Source organism: Lates calcarifer, linkage group LG21 (assembly GCF_001640805.2).
Source record: "Lates calcarifer isolate ASB-BC8 linkage group LG21, TLL_Latcal_v3, whole genome shotgun sequence".
Classification (NCBI taxonomy): domain Eukaryota; kingdom Metazoa; phylum Chordata; class Actinopteri; family Centropomidae; genus Lates; species Lates calcarifer.
Window position 1 is genome coordinate 14,658,648 of NC_066853.1, and position 16,931 is coordinate 14,675,578.

Sequence of the window (16,931 nt, forward strand, 5' to 3'; positions counted from 1 at the left end):
GTGTCACAATTAACTCCTGATCCTGATCAACTCCTTGCACAAGTTACTTTGCCGGTATCGATGGGCTATAGACACATGAAGTGATTTATAATTGTTGGTAACAAAAAAAAATACATCTGGCAGAAAAAGAATCATATGGAAAAGAATACAAAAGTAGGAAATATGGTAATGGTTGCACTCAGACAGCCATACGTCACATTTCACCATGTAAAAGGATGCCACGGCTCTGCCAGTCACAGCTATCTGCCCTTCCAACTTAGCTATAGCTGAGGAAACCTGCTAAATACTAGGCAAATAGGTTTGAGCTCTACTACCCCACCTTTTACCCACTGCCACTGATAGAAGGCTAGAGTAGCCCCCGTGTTGACCATCTATTTCTGAACTGCCAAAGCTCCAAATATCTGATTTGGGCGTCTATCAGTTTTTGCAACACAGACTTGGGGGGAACATGTTAGCACACATGTTAGCTGTATACGTAAACCTAACTAGTTATGGCATTCAGATGGTTTAACCACTGTTTAAAGCACTGTTTTATCAGAAAATAACAACTTCAAAATAATTTGCATGGTACACTGACTCATAATAGGGAGAACTGTGGCTCTTTCATTCCAACTCCATGTATGGCGCATGTTCTTTTACTATGTAACTTTGATTGAGCAAAAGCAATTTCATGCAAAATACTTCACAGCATCTTGGCACACAGCACTTTGGGTTTTCAGCTACCTATCTGAAGAAAGTAGCTCGTTATTCTCAGCATGGATCATGCCTCAAGCTAAGAAGAGATAAACAGAGAGTGACCGAGCAAGAGGCCCTCAAGCACATTAGTGGCTCATGGCCACTCCACCCTGAGCACACCCAATCTTAATCTGATCTCAGAAGCTAAGCAGAGTCGGGCCTGGTTAGTACTTGGATGGGAGGCTGCCAGGGAATACCAGCTGCTGTAAGGTCAGGGTGGCTGTGGCTCAGGAGGTAGGGCAGGTTGCCCACTTATTGGAAGGTCAGCAGTTTGATCCCTGGCTTCTCCAGTCCGTGCCAAAGTATCCTTGGATACTGAACCCTATGTTGACCCTGATGTGTGTATCTTCGATGTGTGAATGTGTTAGAGCGCTTTGTGCATAGAGCAAGCACTGTATGAATGGCTGTGTGTGAATGGGTGAATGTGACATGTAGTGTAAAGTGCTTTGAGTGGTTGATATGACTAGAAAAGTGCTATATAAGTACAAGTCCATTTAGTGCCCATGCTGTGCTTCTGTCTCTCTCTCTTTCTGGAGGTGTCTGCCTCTGGAGCTGTAGAGTCTCCTATACAGTACGGTCTAGACCTGCTCTATACATAGAGTGCCTCAAGATAACTTCTGTTGTGAATTGGCGCTTTATAAATAAAATTTACTTGACAAGAGTAAATCACAGACTGGCTTTTAGTCACTGGCATGGGCTCTGTGAAATAAAAGGCTGCAAGACAAGAGCTGAGCTGGCCTTCTTGCTGTTGAACTAGTAAGTAGTATTAGCTGGCTTTCTGTTTTTTGTTGTTGCACTTGCTTGATGTTTGGCTGTATTTGCAAAGTTGCAAAGTCAACTCACTAGTTTTTGTTTTTTTTTTTAATCACAGACCAAGTAAGCCCATTGCAGCAGAGGCTTAACCGCTAGCTAGATACTTCAAGGTGATGTGAACAAACTTGCTCGATAACACACTCGGATTCAGACTTGGACTTTGCCAGTTCCAAATCCTTCTAAAACTAACTGAGCTTGCTGGTGTCACATTTTTCAGATTTTCTTCTTCCTCTTTTCTTTTTTTCCTTTTTTATTGATTTAAAACTAAAAAAAGGGCTGCCAGTTGTTTTGTTTTGTCCCATGTGTGTCCACATGTATATGGGTATACTTTGTTTTGTCTGTGTATGTAAAGTCACTTTTCATGTGTAGTGTGTATCTTGCTTCACCAATAAATAAATAAATAAGATAAAATAAGAAAAAAGAAGTGCTCCTATTATTAAGGAGCTCACCAAGAGGACAGTCTCCTGAAAGGACTAATACATAACATAACTTATACATAACAATTATTTTATAGGCAAGATGGATTCATAATAAACATACCATAAAAAGTGTTTGATTGCATTGCTTGCTTTAATTGAAGCTGTGTGTTTTTCACACTGAGATTTATCCAAATGACAACTGTATATAAAACTGCATACATGGTAAATAAGGTAGTTTTTAATGAGCAAACTATTGTTTTCTCTCAAAATGCTGATAAAGGGTCATCTCCTCCCAGAGGACTAAGTTACATCATTCATAGATGTTAAGTGGAGAGGTACTGATGAGCCACAGGTGTGCAATTCTTCATCTCCATCATTATGCATTTTACAAGCAATTACATCCCATTATACACTTATAGCAAGGTGACACAGAGGGGAAAAAGGAGGACGTGTGCATGTTTGTTGTTTTCATGTTGTTGTAGATCATAGGTCACATTTTGCAGGTCACATTAAAAAATGTAAAGCAGATAAATTATTTGACTGTAGCTGTTGTATGCAGTTCAGTTTCTGTAACACATTGGGTTTTGTGGTTACTCAAATAATGAAGGAATTTATCATTTCTGGTAAATTCATGTGACTGTCTCAGTATCTGCATTATAGACATCAAAATATGAGTGAAAAACAAGATAAGATAAGATAACCCTTTATTAGTCCCTACAACGGGGAAATTTACATTGTTGCAGCAGCATCAGATCACTCTATCTTAAATAAATAATCAGTGTATTAACTGTAGGTAGAGTAATTGGTAACAGATTTTAAAATGTCTCTCACTGCTATGATTTTGATGTCCACAGTAGGTATAGTGATGAGTCATTCTGTGGCCCCTGTTTTTGAATAGAAGTAACACCTATTTTAACTATGTAGACAAAGCTATGTAAGACAAAAAAAAAAATGTGACACTGACCCACTCAGAAAATGCTTAATCTTTATTATTCACTTAAATGCAGGAACAACAATTAACCACAATAATACAAAGTCAGTTTGATTTTGAAAATTTAGTGTCCGCCATTGCATTTAAATTTGTGTTTTTTCTTTGATGGATGATGTCATAGTATCTGTTCTTACAATAAAAGCAATGACTATGAGTGGTACATTAACAAATAACAAATCGTTATGTAAATAAAACTAATTGACTTGACACATACTGTACACACAAACAAATGCATCTACATATAAACAAATGCATGGCGCATGGCTAAGGTAACAAAACTATCTAGCCATCAGTTGTTTCTTAGTGTTCTTCTCAGGCCTCAAAAGAATAATGAAACATTTGGGGGCAAATATGCAGAGCAGTAAACCATAGCTAGAAGCAAGAATTGCAAAGATTTCCACAGCAACAACATACTTCCCAGGAGAACTAACATAAGCAGGGACAAAGGCCACCCAGACAGCACAGAAGATCAGCATGCTGAAAGTGATCAGTTTGGCCTCATTGAAGTTGTCGGGAAGTTTCCGAGCAAGAAAGGCCAAGAGGAGGCAGGTGCAGGCCAACAGGCCAATGTAACCCAGAACAAGAGAGAAGCCCACCTCAGAGACCATGGTGCATTTCAGGGTGACTTTTGACCCTTGGAAACCCAGATCACGTTGAGGCACGGGAGGATTGAGGGACAGCCATATAGCACAGATCACAACCTGTATGAAAAGTGAACATTATTCAATATCAAGCATAGCTGCATAAACATTTTAAACATCTTGTAATAAAGACCACAGTTTACTGAGTATTGTTGTTGTATCAATCAGGTAACAATATGGTACCGAGGGGCAGGTATAGCGAAGAAAACCAAATGACCCTCATATTGCATCAGACTTGTCTCTATACTTGTCTTGTTAGATCTCAGTGCTGCATTTGATACTACTCAAAACCACATCCTATTACAGAGACTGGAGCGTTTTATTGGCATTAAAGGAACCACACTAAATTGGTTTAAGTCCTATTTAATATAGATAATCGTTTATTAGTCCCACAGCGGTGAAATTTACAATTTTTTATCAGATAGGTTTCAGTTTCAGTTCAGGACATTAAGACCTGGATGACCAGCATTTTTCTGACATATAAAAGTAATGTCATTGTGCTTGGCCCCAAACACCTCAGAAACACATTTTCTAATGATATAATTACACTACATGACATTTCCCTGTCCTCCAGCTTCACTGTAAGAAATCTTGGAGTTATCTTCGATCAGGGTGTGTAATCTTTCACACAAAACAAACTTAAATGACCTTTCTCCACCTTCATAATATTGCCAAAGTCAGGTACATCTTGTCTCAAAAGGATGCAGAAAAACTAGTCCATGCAATTGTTACTTCTAGGCTCGACTATTGCAATTCATTATTGTTTGACTGCCCAAACAAGTCTCTGAAGACTCTTCAGTTGATCAAAAACACTTTAGGATGATTACTGACAGGAACTAGGAAAATATATTTGTCCTGTGTTTGCTTCTTACAGTTTGTGTCCAGGAGGCAGACACCCTCTGCAATTTTACGAGTAGACTAAACTTTTTTCTTTTCTCTGATAGAGCTTATAGTTAAGGCAATTTCAGGCTTGCCTGAAGCATCCCCTAGTTGTGCTGCTATAAGCCTAGGGGGATTTCCCACGATGCACTGAGCTCATCTCCATCTATATCTGTACGTATACATATCCCATAAAAAGTATTTCTGCCTGCGGAGCTGTAGACACTGGATCTTTGATCACAAGTGACCTACTACCTACCTACTACTATTAATTAATATACTAAATTGCCCTTAAAACTGAAGGCTGTATTATCAGGTGTTACCAATGTTCTCATCATTCAATCAAGAAAACAAGATTCACACCTGTATACAAGTGAAAAGGCAGACACTTCCTCTCTGTAGACCTGGACCAAACCACTTCATCATGGCTTCAGCACCAGGCCGAGCTGAACGAAAAACAGCCAGAACCACTATGGTTTTTACCAGGAGGCAGGAAACACAAAGTACAAAGCTGATCCCAAAAGCTGCCTGCTGGAACCGACAAGCCCAGACTGATGGACGACCAATGAACACCAGTGAGCACAGGAAGCAGAGCTTCAGTGACACAAGAAGCAGAAAGCTCAGTTCTGAGTTGTTGGCTCGTACCTACAGATGAATCAGATGAACAGACAAAGTTGATGACAGAAGGAAAAGTGAAGGAAAGGATGCATATAACAAGTTCTGTAATATTAAGCTGGGTTCTTACCATAGGTGTTTGACGGTAGTAAAGAAAAACCACAAACACAGCTGTTGTTACCATGGCACCAGATACAGCGACTGTAGTCAGGGTGATACCCAAAGTTTCATTAAAGGAAAGGAAATCCAACTGGCGAGGGATGCAGGCAGTTCGTTCAGCATTGGACCAGAATTCAGATGGACAACGCTCACAGTGGGGGGAACCTGGGAGAGAAAAAAATAGAATAGAGGGAAGGAAGATAAAACACAAAGAAGAAAATTAAGGTTGCAAATATGAGCTTCTTCTATGTTATGGCCTAATCTCACCAGTTGTATTGCTGATCTCCCCTTCAGCACATGGGATACAGTCAAAGCAGCAGACAGGTTCCCCTTTCCTGTTGGCCATTCGGGTCCCTGGAGGGCAGCTCTCACTGCACACTGAAACAGGCACCTAAACAAAAAGCCAGATAATATTCTCAGTGACATGATCTGGTGAATAATAAAGACATTCATTTCAACAGCAAATTTGTTAGAATCTTTGGGTAAATTTGTTGATATGACTACCTGATTGGATCCTGTGCTCCACTGAATAGCTGATTCATTAAGGTGGAGATCAAATCCATCCACATGACCAATTAACACAAGTTTTAGTGTCCCCTCAGGAGTGTTCTGCCAGTTGACAAGATCGTACTTTGCTGGAATGTCAGGCTCCTTGGAAATAAAACATCTCACCCTGTGGTGTGGTGAAGTTCACTTTGTTCAAGTGCTGCAACAGCTGGAAGCAACAAATGCACTGACAATGTTCAGTTTGAGAAATCATCAGCGATTACTGTTGTTAAGATGAAAAGGTGAAGATCACATTTACCTCTACTGACTTGATGGATTTTGGAGAGGAGCAAGTTGAGGTGTTTCTGGGGGAACTGTTTCTTTTGGGGCAGGAGAGAAGGCTGTGAAGGGCGTGGGCTGCAGCATAAACAGCAAGGTAGACATTATGTGCCACCCTTAGCTGGGAGGTGTCAGTAAAGGGATGCTGCAGTCCCACCAAAGACTCTGTGCCACTGCAGGGGGGTAGAGAAGTTCTCTGAAGTGACTTCTTGGACAGGAGATGAAGTAGAAACATTTGACAGATGGTCAGACCTTGTTTGTCTGATGAAGATGAAAACAAAGGTGTGTCCTCTGGACTGGCATCCAAACTCCTTTTCCCAGAATTCTCTTAAGAATTCATCATCAGGACGATGACGTGGGTGCAAACTTCTGAGATAATTTTCAAATCCAGGGATTGCCGAACTTCGAATGGCCACACCAAGAACACCACTTGCCACCTTTGAGATGGCAAGATCTTGGAGAAGATCATCACTGGTACTCCAGGCCTCACTGGCCAGAAACTGTCTGTCAGTCACCTACAGTGAGAGGACAGTCTTCAAATCAATAAACTAAAATTAATTACAGCAAGAAAAACATTTGACAATCTTGTTGTTAGGAAATATGTCTGTTTCTAATGACGAACCCTTCAGTCTATACAAATTTACATGCTGGTTTCTCACATTTCTTTTGGCCAGTTCCAGAAATAATTTCTTTACGTCAGTATACCAGCAAAAGATCAGAATCACCCTCGCAGTGGAAGCTTGAATTGTGAGGGCTGCACGTCTGGCATCACTCAATATAGTTTCTCTGTGTACAGTCTCTATGAATTCCAAACACACTCCTTTTCCCTGAATCTCTTCCTGAAATACCTGAAATATGGAGGTCAAAACAACATGTCCATACATTATATGCAATTTGTAGTATATATAATTAGTGCTATTACTACTTGCAAAGTGTAATAACAAAAACATACACCTGTACTGCCAATCGGCCATAGTCATTGTTTATGAGAACAGCTCCAATCCAAGTCCAGTGGAAGCGTATAGCCAGTCTTGCCATGGCCCGGGCTTGGTAAGCATCACTGGGGATGGTTCTGAAGAAGTTAGGAAACTTGGATCTGTCACTAAGACAGGGGCAGCTAGCCAAGTAGCTGATCTGTGGGAAGAACACAAGAATATTATAGATTTTTGACACTTCTAAAGCAATAATACAATTAAATATGTTTTAGAAAATTATCAGTTCTAGTCCATATAAATGACTCATCAGAGGTTTATTTTCTAAGATAATAAAACTCACAATTGGTACAGAGAGAGGCCTCAGGAATCTGGACAGTATTATGCCATTTGTAGACGAGGAAGCACCAATGACCAAGGGAACAGGCTGTCCACCTGATGACAGCATTACATATAATACATGAATATATTTAATACATTAGGACAATCTTTTTATGGTATGATCATACCAGTTGTTGTTTTCATGGACATAGTAAATGTTAAATGCATACTAAAGTATATCAAGTCTTACATGTTCCTCCAGGATGTTCATAAAACGCAGAACAAGGCACAGAAGCTGTTAAGTTGCAGCTCTGTGTGTCTCCCACAACCAGTGACAGTGCATGTTGCAGAGCCCAGGGGTATCGGCCACAGCTGTCAAATATACGGTAGCCCAGCTTCACTCCTGGCAGCAGGGTGCTGTTACGATTGATTTCCCCCACTGTAAATGCCATTGCATACATGTATTGTAATGACTCCAGATCTAACCTGAGACCACAGGAGAAGAAAGGATGAGTGAATGAAATAACCTCTAATATAAAATTGCCCTAATCACAAAAAAATTATAAGAACCACAAACATAAATGCTACAAACATTACATGACTTTCTAGCTCAACATTTTGTAATAACACAGACAATATGTTGTCATAATATTAAAAATATAGTAACCTAAGACATTTTGTATTATTTCTTTTTCTATCTTTTCAATCACTTATGCTTCTGCAACAATGTAAATTTCCCCATTGTGGGACTAATAATTGACTATCTTATCTTAAATACAGTGCATGTGATTACCCAGTGCAAGGTTTATAATGTGGCAGCTTGGTGAAGTCCTGCTCTATAGTTGAAGGTATGTAATACAGATTAAAAAGTCCACCAATAATTACATCTCCATCCTGGGAGAGGCTCTTGCTGCTCGGTGCACCCCACTGAGAGCACACTACTGCCTGAACCACCTCCAGACCTGTCTGTCTGCCCACTACACTGAGAAGCAGCAGGGAGAGGGCTGAGGAGGGCCACCCAGTGAAGAGCCAGGGCAACCAAGACATGGATACAGCTGTTCTGGACATTTAAAACATTTATGTAACTGTTAATAAATTCACTCTGTGTAAAACAAAATTCACCTCAAACCTGCTTCTTCCAACCTGACAACAGAGTGCAATAAGTTCAGAAAAAATGAAGGAATCTCATAGATATGTTCAACAGTTATTTTTAGCAAAGACAAATCCCATTAAATTCCAAATGCCCAAATGTGACATCACAACCTTATGTAAATAACCTGCAAAAGGAAAACACATTATTAAGATTTATACATCTTTCACTTGATTAAAAATCTCTTCTCTCACGAAAAAATGTTAAGTCTGAAAATGTCATCTTGACAGTAACATACCCCTTTCCGTCTCTGAACAAGTAAGGTGTTGATGTGAGCATTTATAACAAGCCTTTTGCAGATAAGTCAATGACACAAGCAGCACACAAACCAAAATTATTTGTCTCTAGAGTCATGGTGGAAAAACAACTGAATGTTAGCAAGTGATTAGTCTGTATGAAATTAGCAGTGGTAGATGGGTACATGTGTGTGGCCTACTGCATGGTTCTTAACCTGGGGGTCAGGAACCCAACTCCTGAGAAGACCCCCTGATTGAACAAATTAATTTGCCAGTGTATCTGGGCTACAGACACATTAAGCAATTTTCAATTGTTGAGAGCATACAATCCCATGCTGACCATCCCTGGATTGCCACAGGTCCATATATCTGACCCCATAAGCTCCTGCAATATAGACTGGAGGGCAACACCAATTGAGTAGCAGTTGTCCACAATTCTCTCCCAATCATGCTCACGGTAGTTGTTGTGATAGAGCAGGTTCAATCTGCCGCGAGAAGTGAGAAATGCTTTACGACACTGTGGCACACACCAAACTATGGGTCTTCAGCTAGCTATGTGAAGACTGAAGAAACTAGTGGAGTTTTCTCAGTAAGAACACCATGCTAAGGGCGATGAGACTAAGGAGGATGTTATCGAAGGAAGCTAAGAAGAGAAAAAGAAAGCGTGACTCATTAAGAGGCCGGAGAAGTAAACTCGGACTGTCTTTTAGTCATTGGCGAGAGCTTCACGAAGAAAGACTGCAAGACAGACGTCGGGCTGGACTTCTTGCCGTCGGACTGGTAAGTAATACATGTCTGTCTTATGCTTGCTTGATGTTTGGTTGTGTTTGCAAAGTCGTCGACACACTAGTTTTTGAATTTAAGTTAGCCGCTTAGCCGCTAGCTAGGCTCGTGGTGTTGTTTGCTGACTTGGTAGATTACTCGGTCGGACTCAGACTTGGACTTTACCGGTTCCAAATCCCTCAGCTTGGCAACAAACGCACGTGTACAGCTGTACAATGGGGGGGGGGGGTTAATAAGATAAATAGATTTGTTTTTACAGTGAACTTTACTCTTGACACTGTAGATTACACATCTTAACATGGTAGGACTTCCAAATGAGGAAACAGTTATGAAATAGTAGCCTATTGGAATGTCTCCAGGTTTTGATGAAGTCATAAATCAATGCATTGTGTCTGCAAAACTGTTTTAAGCACTGGAGCATTAGGGGCAGTATAGAGTTTAGTAAAGGTGAAGGCACCTGGACTTCTTTTTAGGTTTCTTGAAAACCTCTCATCCGTAAGGCTTCCTCAGTTCTAAAATCTAGTTGGAGAGTCCCAGGTATTTTACCTCTTGGAGGTGGTCCTGAGAGTCATTAACCCACCCTGTCATCATGTGAGTTGTTAGGGACACATGCGCCCAGTTGTACCTGAGTATGTATGTATGATCTCTTGTGACTGGTCCTGTATCAGCATTATAAACATCAAAATATGAGTGGAAAAGAAGATTTAAATAGGAGGAAGAAGAAAGTTTGCATTAAACCTTCATTCTGTTGCATACAGGCTTTGCATTCTACCTTTGAACTTTCTGTGATGCCATTATTACTGTGGTAACAGTGACAGTATTGATGCCTGGGTTGGTCAGTTTCTGCAGTAATCAGTAATTTTCTTTGAAGGAAGAAGCAGCTTATGTGAACCCGAATGATATTCAGACTCAAATCATTTGCAAAGAAAATGAACAGGGAATCTGGTGTGGGGAAAACACTGACAATAGCATAATTTCTATACATGATGTATGAAAGAGCTGTGTGATAATTACGTCTAAGCTGGCATAACTTTTCAGTGTTCGCCAACATCATCATTATTATTATTATTATTATTAATGAGAAAACTGCACTCCATCATTTATTGACATTAGTGAGTGTGGAGGTGGAGTCCTTTCCTTTGTGGTGAGGTGACCTGACTGCCACATGCAGAAAGGGTGGTCTTATATAAAGCATGATGATTTTATGGCAGGCAAGTACATCAAATGAAGATGACATGTAGCGTTCATTTTTTAATGAGATAAACAGGCAAGAACCTGTCTTTGAGAAAGCAGGCAGCCCCTTCCACTGACCACCTAATCTGATAGTAAGGTGAAGACAGCACACACGGAAGAGAAGACAGAAGTAAACCAAAATATTGTAGAAAAAGGCCATACTCAGCACACCCTGATTGGTCTAAAACACAAATGGAGTAGGCTAAGAACTCTTTCCCACACCATTTGCGTCCCTGATGGGAATGCAGGATTGACTGTAGTGTAAGTGATAGCATGTGTGCATAATACCCACACTAGTCCTTGCATAGATGTCTTTTTTCCCTACAGTTTTGTGGGAAATTTGTCAAATATGCTAATATCCCTGATTCCAAGTCCCCCTCGTATCCTTATAGGTGGATTAGACTTTACATAGAAACATGGTGTTTCATTGTTTTGATGGTGTTTCATTGTTTTTATATTTTTTTAAAGTGTCATTATCAGATTTAAATGATTCTTTGGAAGTGGTCAGTTACATGAATAGACAAGTGACATGCTCTTTGTGAGAAATATACTGTATGCCAGTAGATCATTAGCAACATACCACTGCCATGTCTTATTAAGTAAGAATACAGAACAGTTGGCAAAGACACAGCAATGGAAGGTCTAAACAAAACCTTGGTAACTCCCGTGTCTAATTCTCTAGCTTCAAAGAAAACCGCTATGCATTTAGATTTATCAGTGATCTATGTTTGCTCAGCATGTTCTCATGCAACTGTGCAAATTGTACAGAATACAGACAGAATAGATCATCTTGCAAAACACTAAGTTTGCTGTATGCCATTATTAAGGCTAATACAAGCAGGGTAAGAATAAAGTGTTGCTCAACTGGACCACATTGTTGAGAGATGCAGGGAAGCACCAGAGCACTATTAGATGGTGTAATACTTCCATCTAGTGGTCATTATTGGGTACATGCAGTTTAAACAAAACACTGTCCATGTTGCCAGCCACTGTGATCACCATATCAATCCATCTTACAAGTGCTTAGTGTGTTACCTGAAGGTAGTACAGTAATGGGTAGCAGAAGATTTTGATATTCTGAAATGATTGTGATGAGTCATTCTAAGTCATTTCTTGATTTGCAGATATACTTAACTTTTTAACTATGTAGACAAAACACATGACACTGACCCACATAGTAAATGCTTCTTTATTATTTAGTTAAACACAGGAACATAGAACAATTACTCACATTGATACAAAGACAATTTTGAGCAGCAGTGCATTTAAATTTGTGGGGTGGGTTTGGATTATGCTACAGCATCTGTTCTTATTCAGCTATCAGTAAAAATCATAACTATGAGTGGCCCACTAAGAAATAGCATTATTTAAATGAATCAAATTAACATAACAGATACATACGCATGATGCATGGCTGAGGCACCAAAAACTATCTAGCCATCAGTTGTTTCTTAGTGTTCTTCTCGGGCCTCAAAAGAATAATGAAACATTTTGGAGCAAATATGCAGAGCAGTAAACCATAGCTAGAAGCAAGAATTGCAAAGATTTCCACAGCGACAACATACTTCCCAGGAGAACTAACATAAGCAGGGACAAAGGCCACCCATGACAGCACAGAAGATCAGCATGCTGAAAGTGATCAGTTTGGCCTCATTGAAGTTGTCAGGAAGTTTCCGAGCAAGAAAGGCCAAGAGGAGGCAGGTACAGGCCAACAGGCCAATGTAACCCAGAACAAGAGAGAAACCCACCACAGAGGACCATGGCACATTTCAGGGTGACCTTTGACCCATGGAAACCCAGATCATGATGAGGCATGGGTGGACTGAGGGACAGCCATATAGCACAGATGATAACCTGTATGTAAAGCGAACATTATTTAATATTAAGCACAATTGCTCCTAAATATTAAAAAAATATTCGGTAACGCCTTATAATACTGCTCACTACAGGTAATTTTGTTGTATGAATCAGGTACCAATAAAATGGTACTGAAATGAAGGTATATGGAGGAAAGCCAAACAATGGACATTCCGATAAGAGGAATAAATTATATCATGACTCATGTTCTCTTCCACTCTATCTACATTTATGTATCAGTAGCAACTGGTAAGCATTTTATTAGTACCTGATTCATACAACAGAATAAGTTGCTTGTAAACTGAAGGCTGTATTATTTACCAAACGTTTTCACCATTTAATCAACAAAACAAGATACACACTTGTATGCAGGTGAAGAAGCAGACACTTCCTCTCTGTAGACCTGGACCAAACCACTTCATCAAGGCTTCAGCATCAGGCCGAGCTGAGCGGAAAACAGCCAGAACCACTATGGTTTTTACCAGGAGGCAGGAAACACAAAGTACAAAGCTGATCCCAAAAGCTGCCTGCTGGAACCGACAAGCCCAGACTGATGGACGACCAATGAACACCAGTGAGCACAGGAAGCAGAGCTTCAGCGACACAAGAAGCAGAAAGCTCAGTTCTGAGTTGTTGGCCCGTACCTTACAGATGAATCAGATGAACAGACAAAGATGATGAAAGAAAGAAAAGTGAAAGAGGGAATGCATGCAACAAGCTCTGTTACATAAGGCTGGGTTGTTACCAAAGGTGTCTGACGGTAGTAAAGAAAAATCACAAACACAGCTGTTGTCACCGTAGCCCCAGACACAGCTGCTGTAGTCAGGGTAATACCCAAAGTTTCATGAAAGGAAAGGAAATCCACTTGACGAGGGATGCAGACAGTTTCGTTCAGCATTGGACCAAAACTCTGTTGGACAACGCTCACAGTGGGGAGAACCTGGGAGAGAAATAAATAGAATAGAGGGAAGGAAAGTAAAACACAAAGAAGAAAATAAGTATGAGCTTCTTCTCTGCTATGGCCTAATCTCACCAGTTGTATTGCTGATCTCCCCTTCAGCACATGGGATACAGTCAAAGCAGCAGACAGGTTCCCCTTTCCTGTTGGCCATTCGGGTCCCTGGAGGGCAGCTCTCACTGCACACTGAAACAGGCACCTAAACAAAAAGCCAGATAATATTCTCAGTGACTATGATCAGTGTTAATTGACAAAGACATTCATTTCAACAGCAAATTTGTTAGAGTCTTGGGCAAGTTTGTTGATGTGACTACCTGATTGGATCCTGTGCTCCACTTAATAGCTGATTCATTAAGGATGGAGATCAAATCCCATCCACACGACCAATCAAAACAAGTTTTAGTGTCCCCTCAGGAGTGTTCTGCCAGTTGACAAGATCGTACTTTGCTGGAATGTCGGCCCCTTGGAAATAGAACATTTCACCCTGTGGTGTGGTGACGTTCACTTTGTTCAAGTGCTGCAACAGCTGGAAGCAACAAATGCACTGACAATGTTCAGTTTGAGAAATCATCAGCGATTACTGTTGTTAAGATGAAAAGGTGAAGATCACATTTACCTCTACTGACTTGATGGATTTTGGAGAGGAGCAAGTTGAGATGTTGTTTCTGGGGGGACTGTCTCTGTTGGGGCAGGAGAGAAGGCTGTGTAGGGCGTGGGCTGCAGCATAAACAGCAAGGTAGACATTATATGCCACCCTTAGCTGGGAGGTGTCAGTAAAGGGATGCTGCAGTCCCACCAGAGACTCTGTGCCACTGCAGGGGGGTAGAGAAGATTTCTGAGATGACTTTGTTGTCAGAAATGAAGTAGAACCATTTGACAGATGGTCAGACCTTGTTTTGTCTGATGAAGATGAAAACAAAGGTGTGTCCTCTGGACTGCATCCAAACTCATTTTCCCAGAATTCCCTCAAGAATTTATCATCAGGACGATGACGTGGGTGCAGACTTCTGAGATAATTTTCAAATCCAGGTATTGTTGAACTTCGAATGGCCACACCAAGAACACCACTTGCCACCTTTGAGATGGTAAGATCTTGGAGAAGATCATCACTGGTACTCCAGGCTTCACTGGCCAGAAACTGTCTGTCAGTCACCTACAGTGAGAGGACAGTCTTCAAATCAATAAACTAAAATTAATTATGACAAAAAAAACACCTGACATCTTGTTATGAAGAAATAGTCTGTTTCTAATGATGGACCCTTCAGTCTATACAAATTTTCATGCTAATTCTCACATTTCTTTTGGCCAGTTCCAGAAATAGTTTCTTTACGTCAGTATACCAGCAAAAGATCAGAATCACCCTCGCAGTGGAAGCTTGAATTGTGAGGGCTGCACGTCTGGCATCACTCAATATAGTTTCTCTGTGTACAGTCTCTATGAATTCCAAACACACTCCTTTCCCCCGAATCTCCTCCTGAAATACCTGAAATATGGAGGGTGAAACAACAAATATGTCCATGCATATATGCCATCTGTACTGTATGTTAAGATGATGTATGTATAACAGTGTACAACAACCTGTATTGCCAAATGACCATAGTCATTGTTTACAATAACAGCTCCAATCCAAGTCCAGTGGAAGCGTATGGCCAGTTGAGCCATGGCCCAGGCCTGATATATATCACTGGGGATGGTTCTGAAGAAGTTAGGAAACTTGGTTCTGTCACTAAGACAGGGACAGCTAGCCAAGTAGCTGATCTGTGGGAAAGACACAGAAATATTATATTTTTAACACTTTTAAAGCAATAATAGCAATTTTAACAGACAGGGAAGCTTCAACTCCCCTGCATTTAATGTAGACTGTAGTAAAAATGGCACATCAGAGGTTTATTTCCTGAGATAATATAACTCACAACTGGTACAGAGAGAGGCCCGAGGATCCTGGACAGTATAATGCCATTTGTAGATGAGGAAGCTGCAATGAGCAAAGGTACAGGGAGGCCACCTGATGACAGCATTAGACATATAGTTAAATTAGTAAAATCTTTTTCTATGGTAATCATACCAGTTGTCATTTTTATGGACATAGTAAATGTTAAATGCACATGAAATTATATCAAGTCATACTTGATTCTCCAGGTTGTTCATAGGATGTAGAACGAGGCACAGAGGCTGTTAAGTTGCAGCTCTGTGTGTCTCCTCCAACCAGTGACAGTGCATGTTGCAGAGCCCAGGGGTATCGGCTACAGCTATCAAACATGCGATAGCCCAGCTTCACTCCTGGCAGCAGGGTAGTGTTACGGTTGATTTCCTCAACCGCAAATGCCATAGCATACATATATTTTAATGACTCCAGATCTAACCTGAGACCACAGTAGAGGAGTGAATGACATGAACAATAACATAAGTCATTGAATAAAAATAAAAATAATCATCAATGTGCATATGACAGATGTCTAAACATTTTGCATAAATATAAATGTATTATACCTATATTTTAAAATAATAACATCACAGTAAAAACAATATAATAACCCATGTTATCTTAATGAATAAAATAAAAACACAGTACATGTGATTACCCAGTACAAGGTTTATAATGTGGCAGCTTGGTGAAATCCTGCTCTATAGCTGATGGTATGTAATACAAACTAAATAATCCACCAATAATCACATCTCCATCCTGGGAGAGGCTCTTGCTGCTCAGTGCACCCCACTGAGAGCACACTACTGCCTGAACCACCTCCAGACCTGTCTGTCTGCCCACTACACTGAGAAGCAGCAGGGAGAGGGCTGAGGAGGGCCACCCAGTGAAGAGCCAGGGCAACCAAGACATGGATACAGCTGTTCTGGACATAAGAAACATTTAGGTAAAAATTACCTGGACCTCAGAAAATACATCCAAGAGAAGTACAATAAATTAATTCTGTGTAAAACACAATTCACCTCAAACCTGCTTCATCAAACCTGGCAAGAGTGCACAAAGTTAAGAAAAAATGCAGGATTCCTATAGACAACGTTCAACAGTTCCTGTTTGCAAAGACAAATCCAATTAAATTCCAAATGTGCAAATGTAACATCATAGTTTAATGTCAATAACCTTAAAAAAGAAAGCACATTATAAACATTTACAGCATGTTTTGGTTGATTAAAAATTTCATTTCACAAGGTAAATTGTTAAGTCAGAAAATGGCATCTTGACAAAAACATACCTCCCCTCCCTCTGAACAAGTGAGGTGTTGATGTGAGCATTTATAGTAAGTGTGAAGTCTCTAACAAGGAAGTAAAACTGATGACACAAGCAGCACACAACCCAAAATTATTCCTCTCTAGAGTGATGGTGGAAAATCTAGCTGGCTCCAAGCAAGTGATTAGCCTGTTTGA

General features: G+C 40.3%; 1 protein-coding gene and 1 pseudogene across 1 annotated transcript; both read right to left on the reverse strand.

The window, feature by feature from the left end:
- Positions 1-3,236: 3,236 nt before the first annotated feature.
- LOC108899751 (extracellular calcium-sensing receptor-like) lies at positions 3,237-8,377 on the reverse strand. The gene is given in 13 exon segments (XM_018700375.1): positions 3,237-3,659; positions 4,842-5,123; positions 5,224-5,417; positions 5,520-5,643; positions 5,757-5,897; positions 5,899-5,967; positions 6,058-6,282; positions 6,356-6,592; positions 6,737-6,925; positions 7,032-7,211; positions 7,353-7,462; positions 7,620-7,816; positions 8,124-8,377. Coding segments are annotated over 13 exon segments (2,625 nt in total).
- Positions 8,378-12,020: 3,643 nt separating this feature from the next.
- Positions 12,021-16,383, reverse strand: LOC108899781 (extracellular calcium-sensing receptor-like; annotated as a pseudogene).
- Positions 16,384-16,931: the final 548 nt, after the last annotated feature.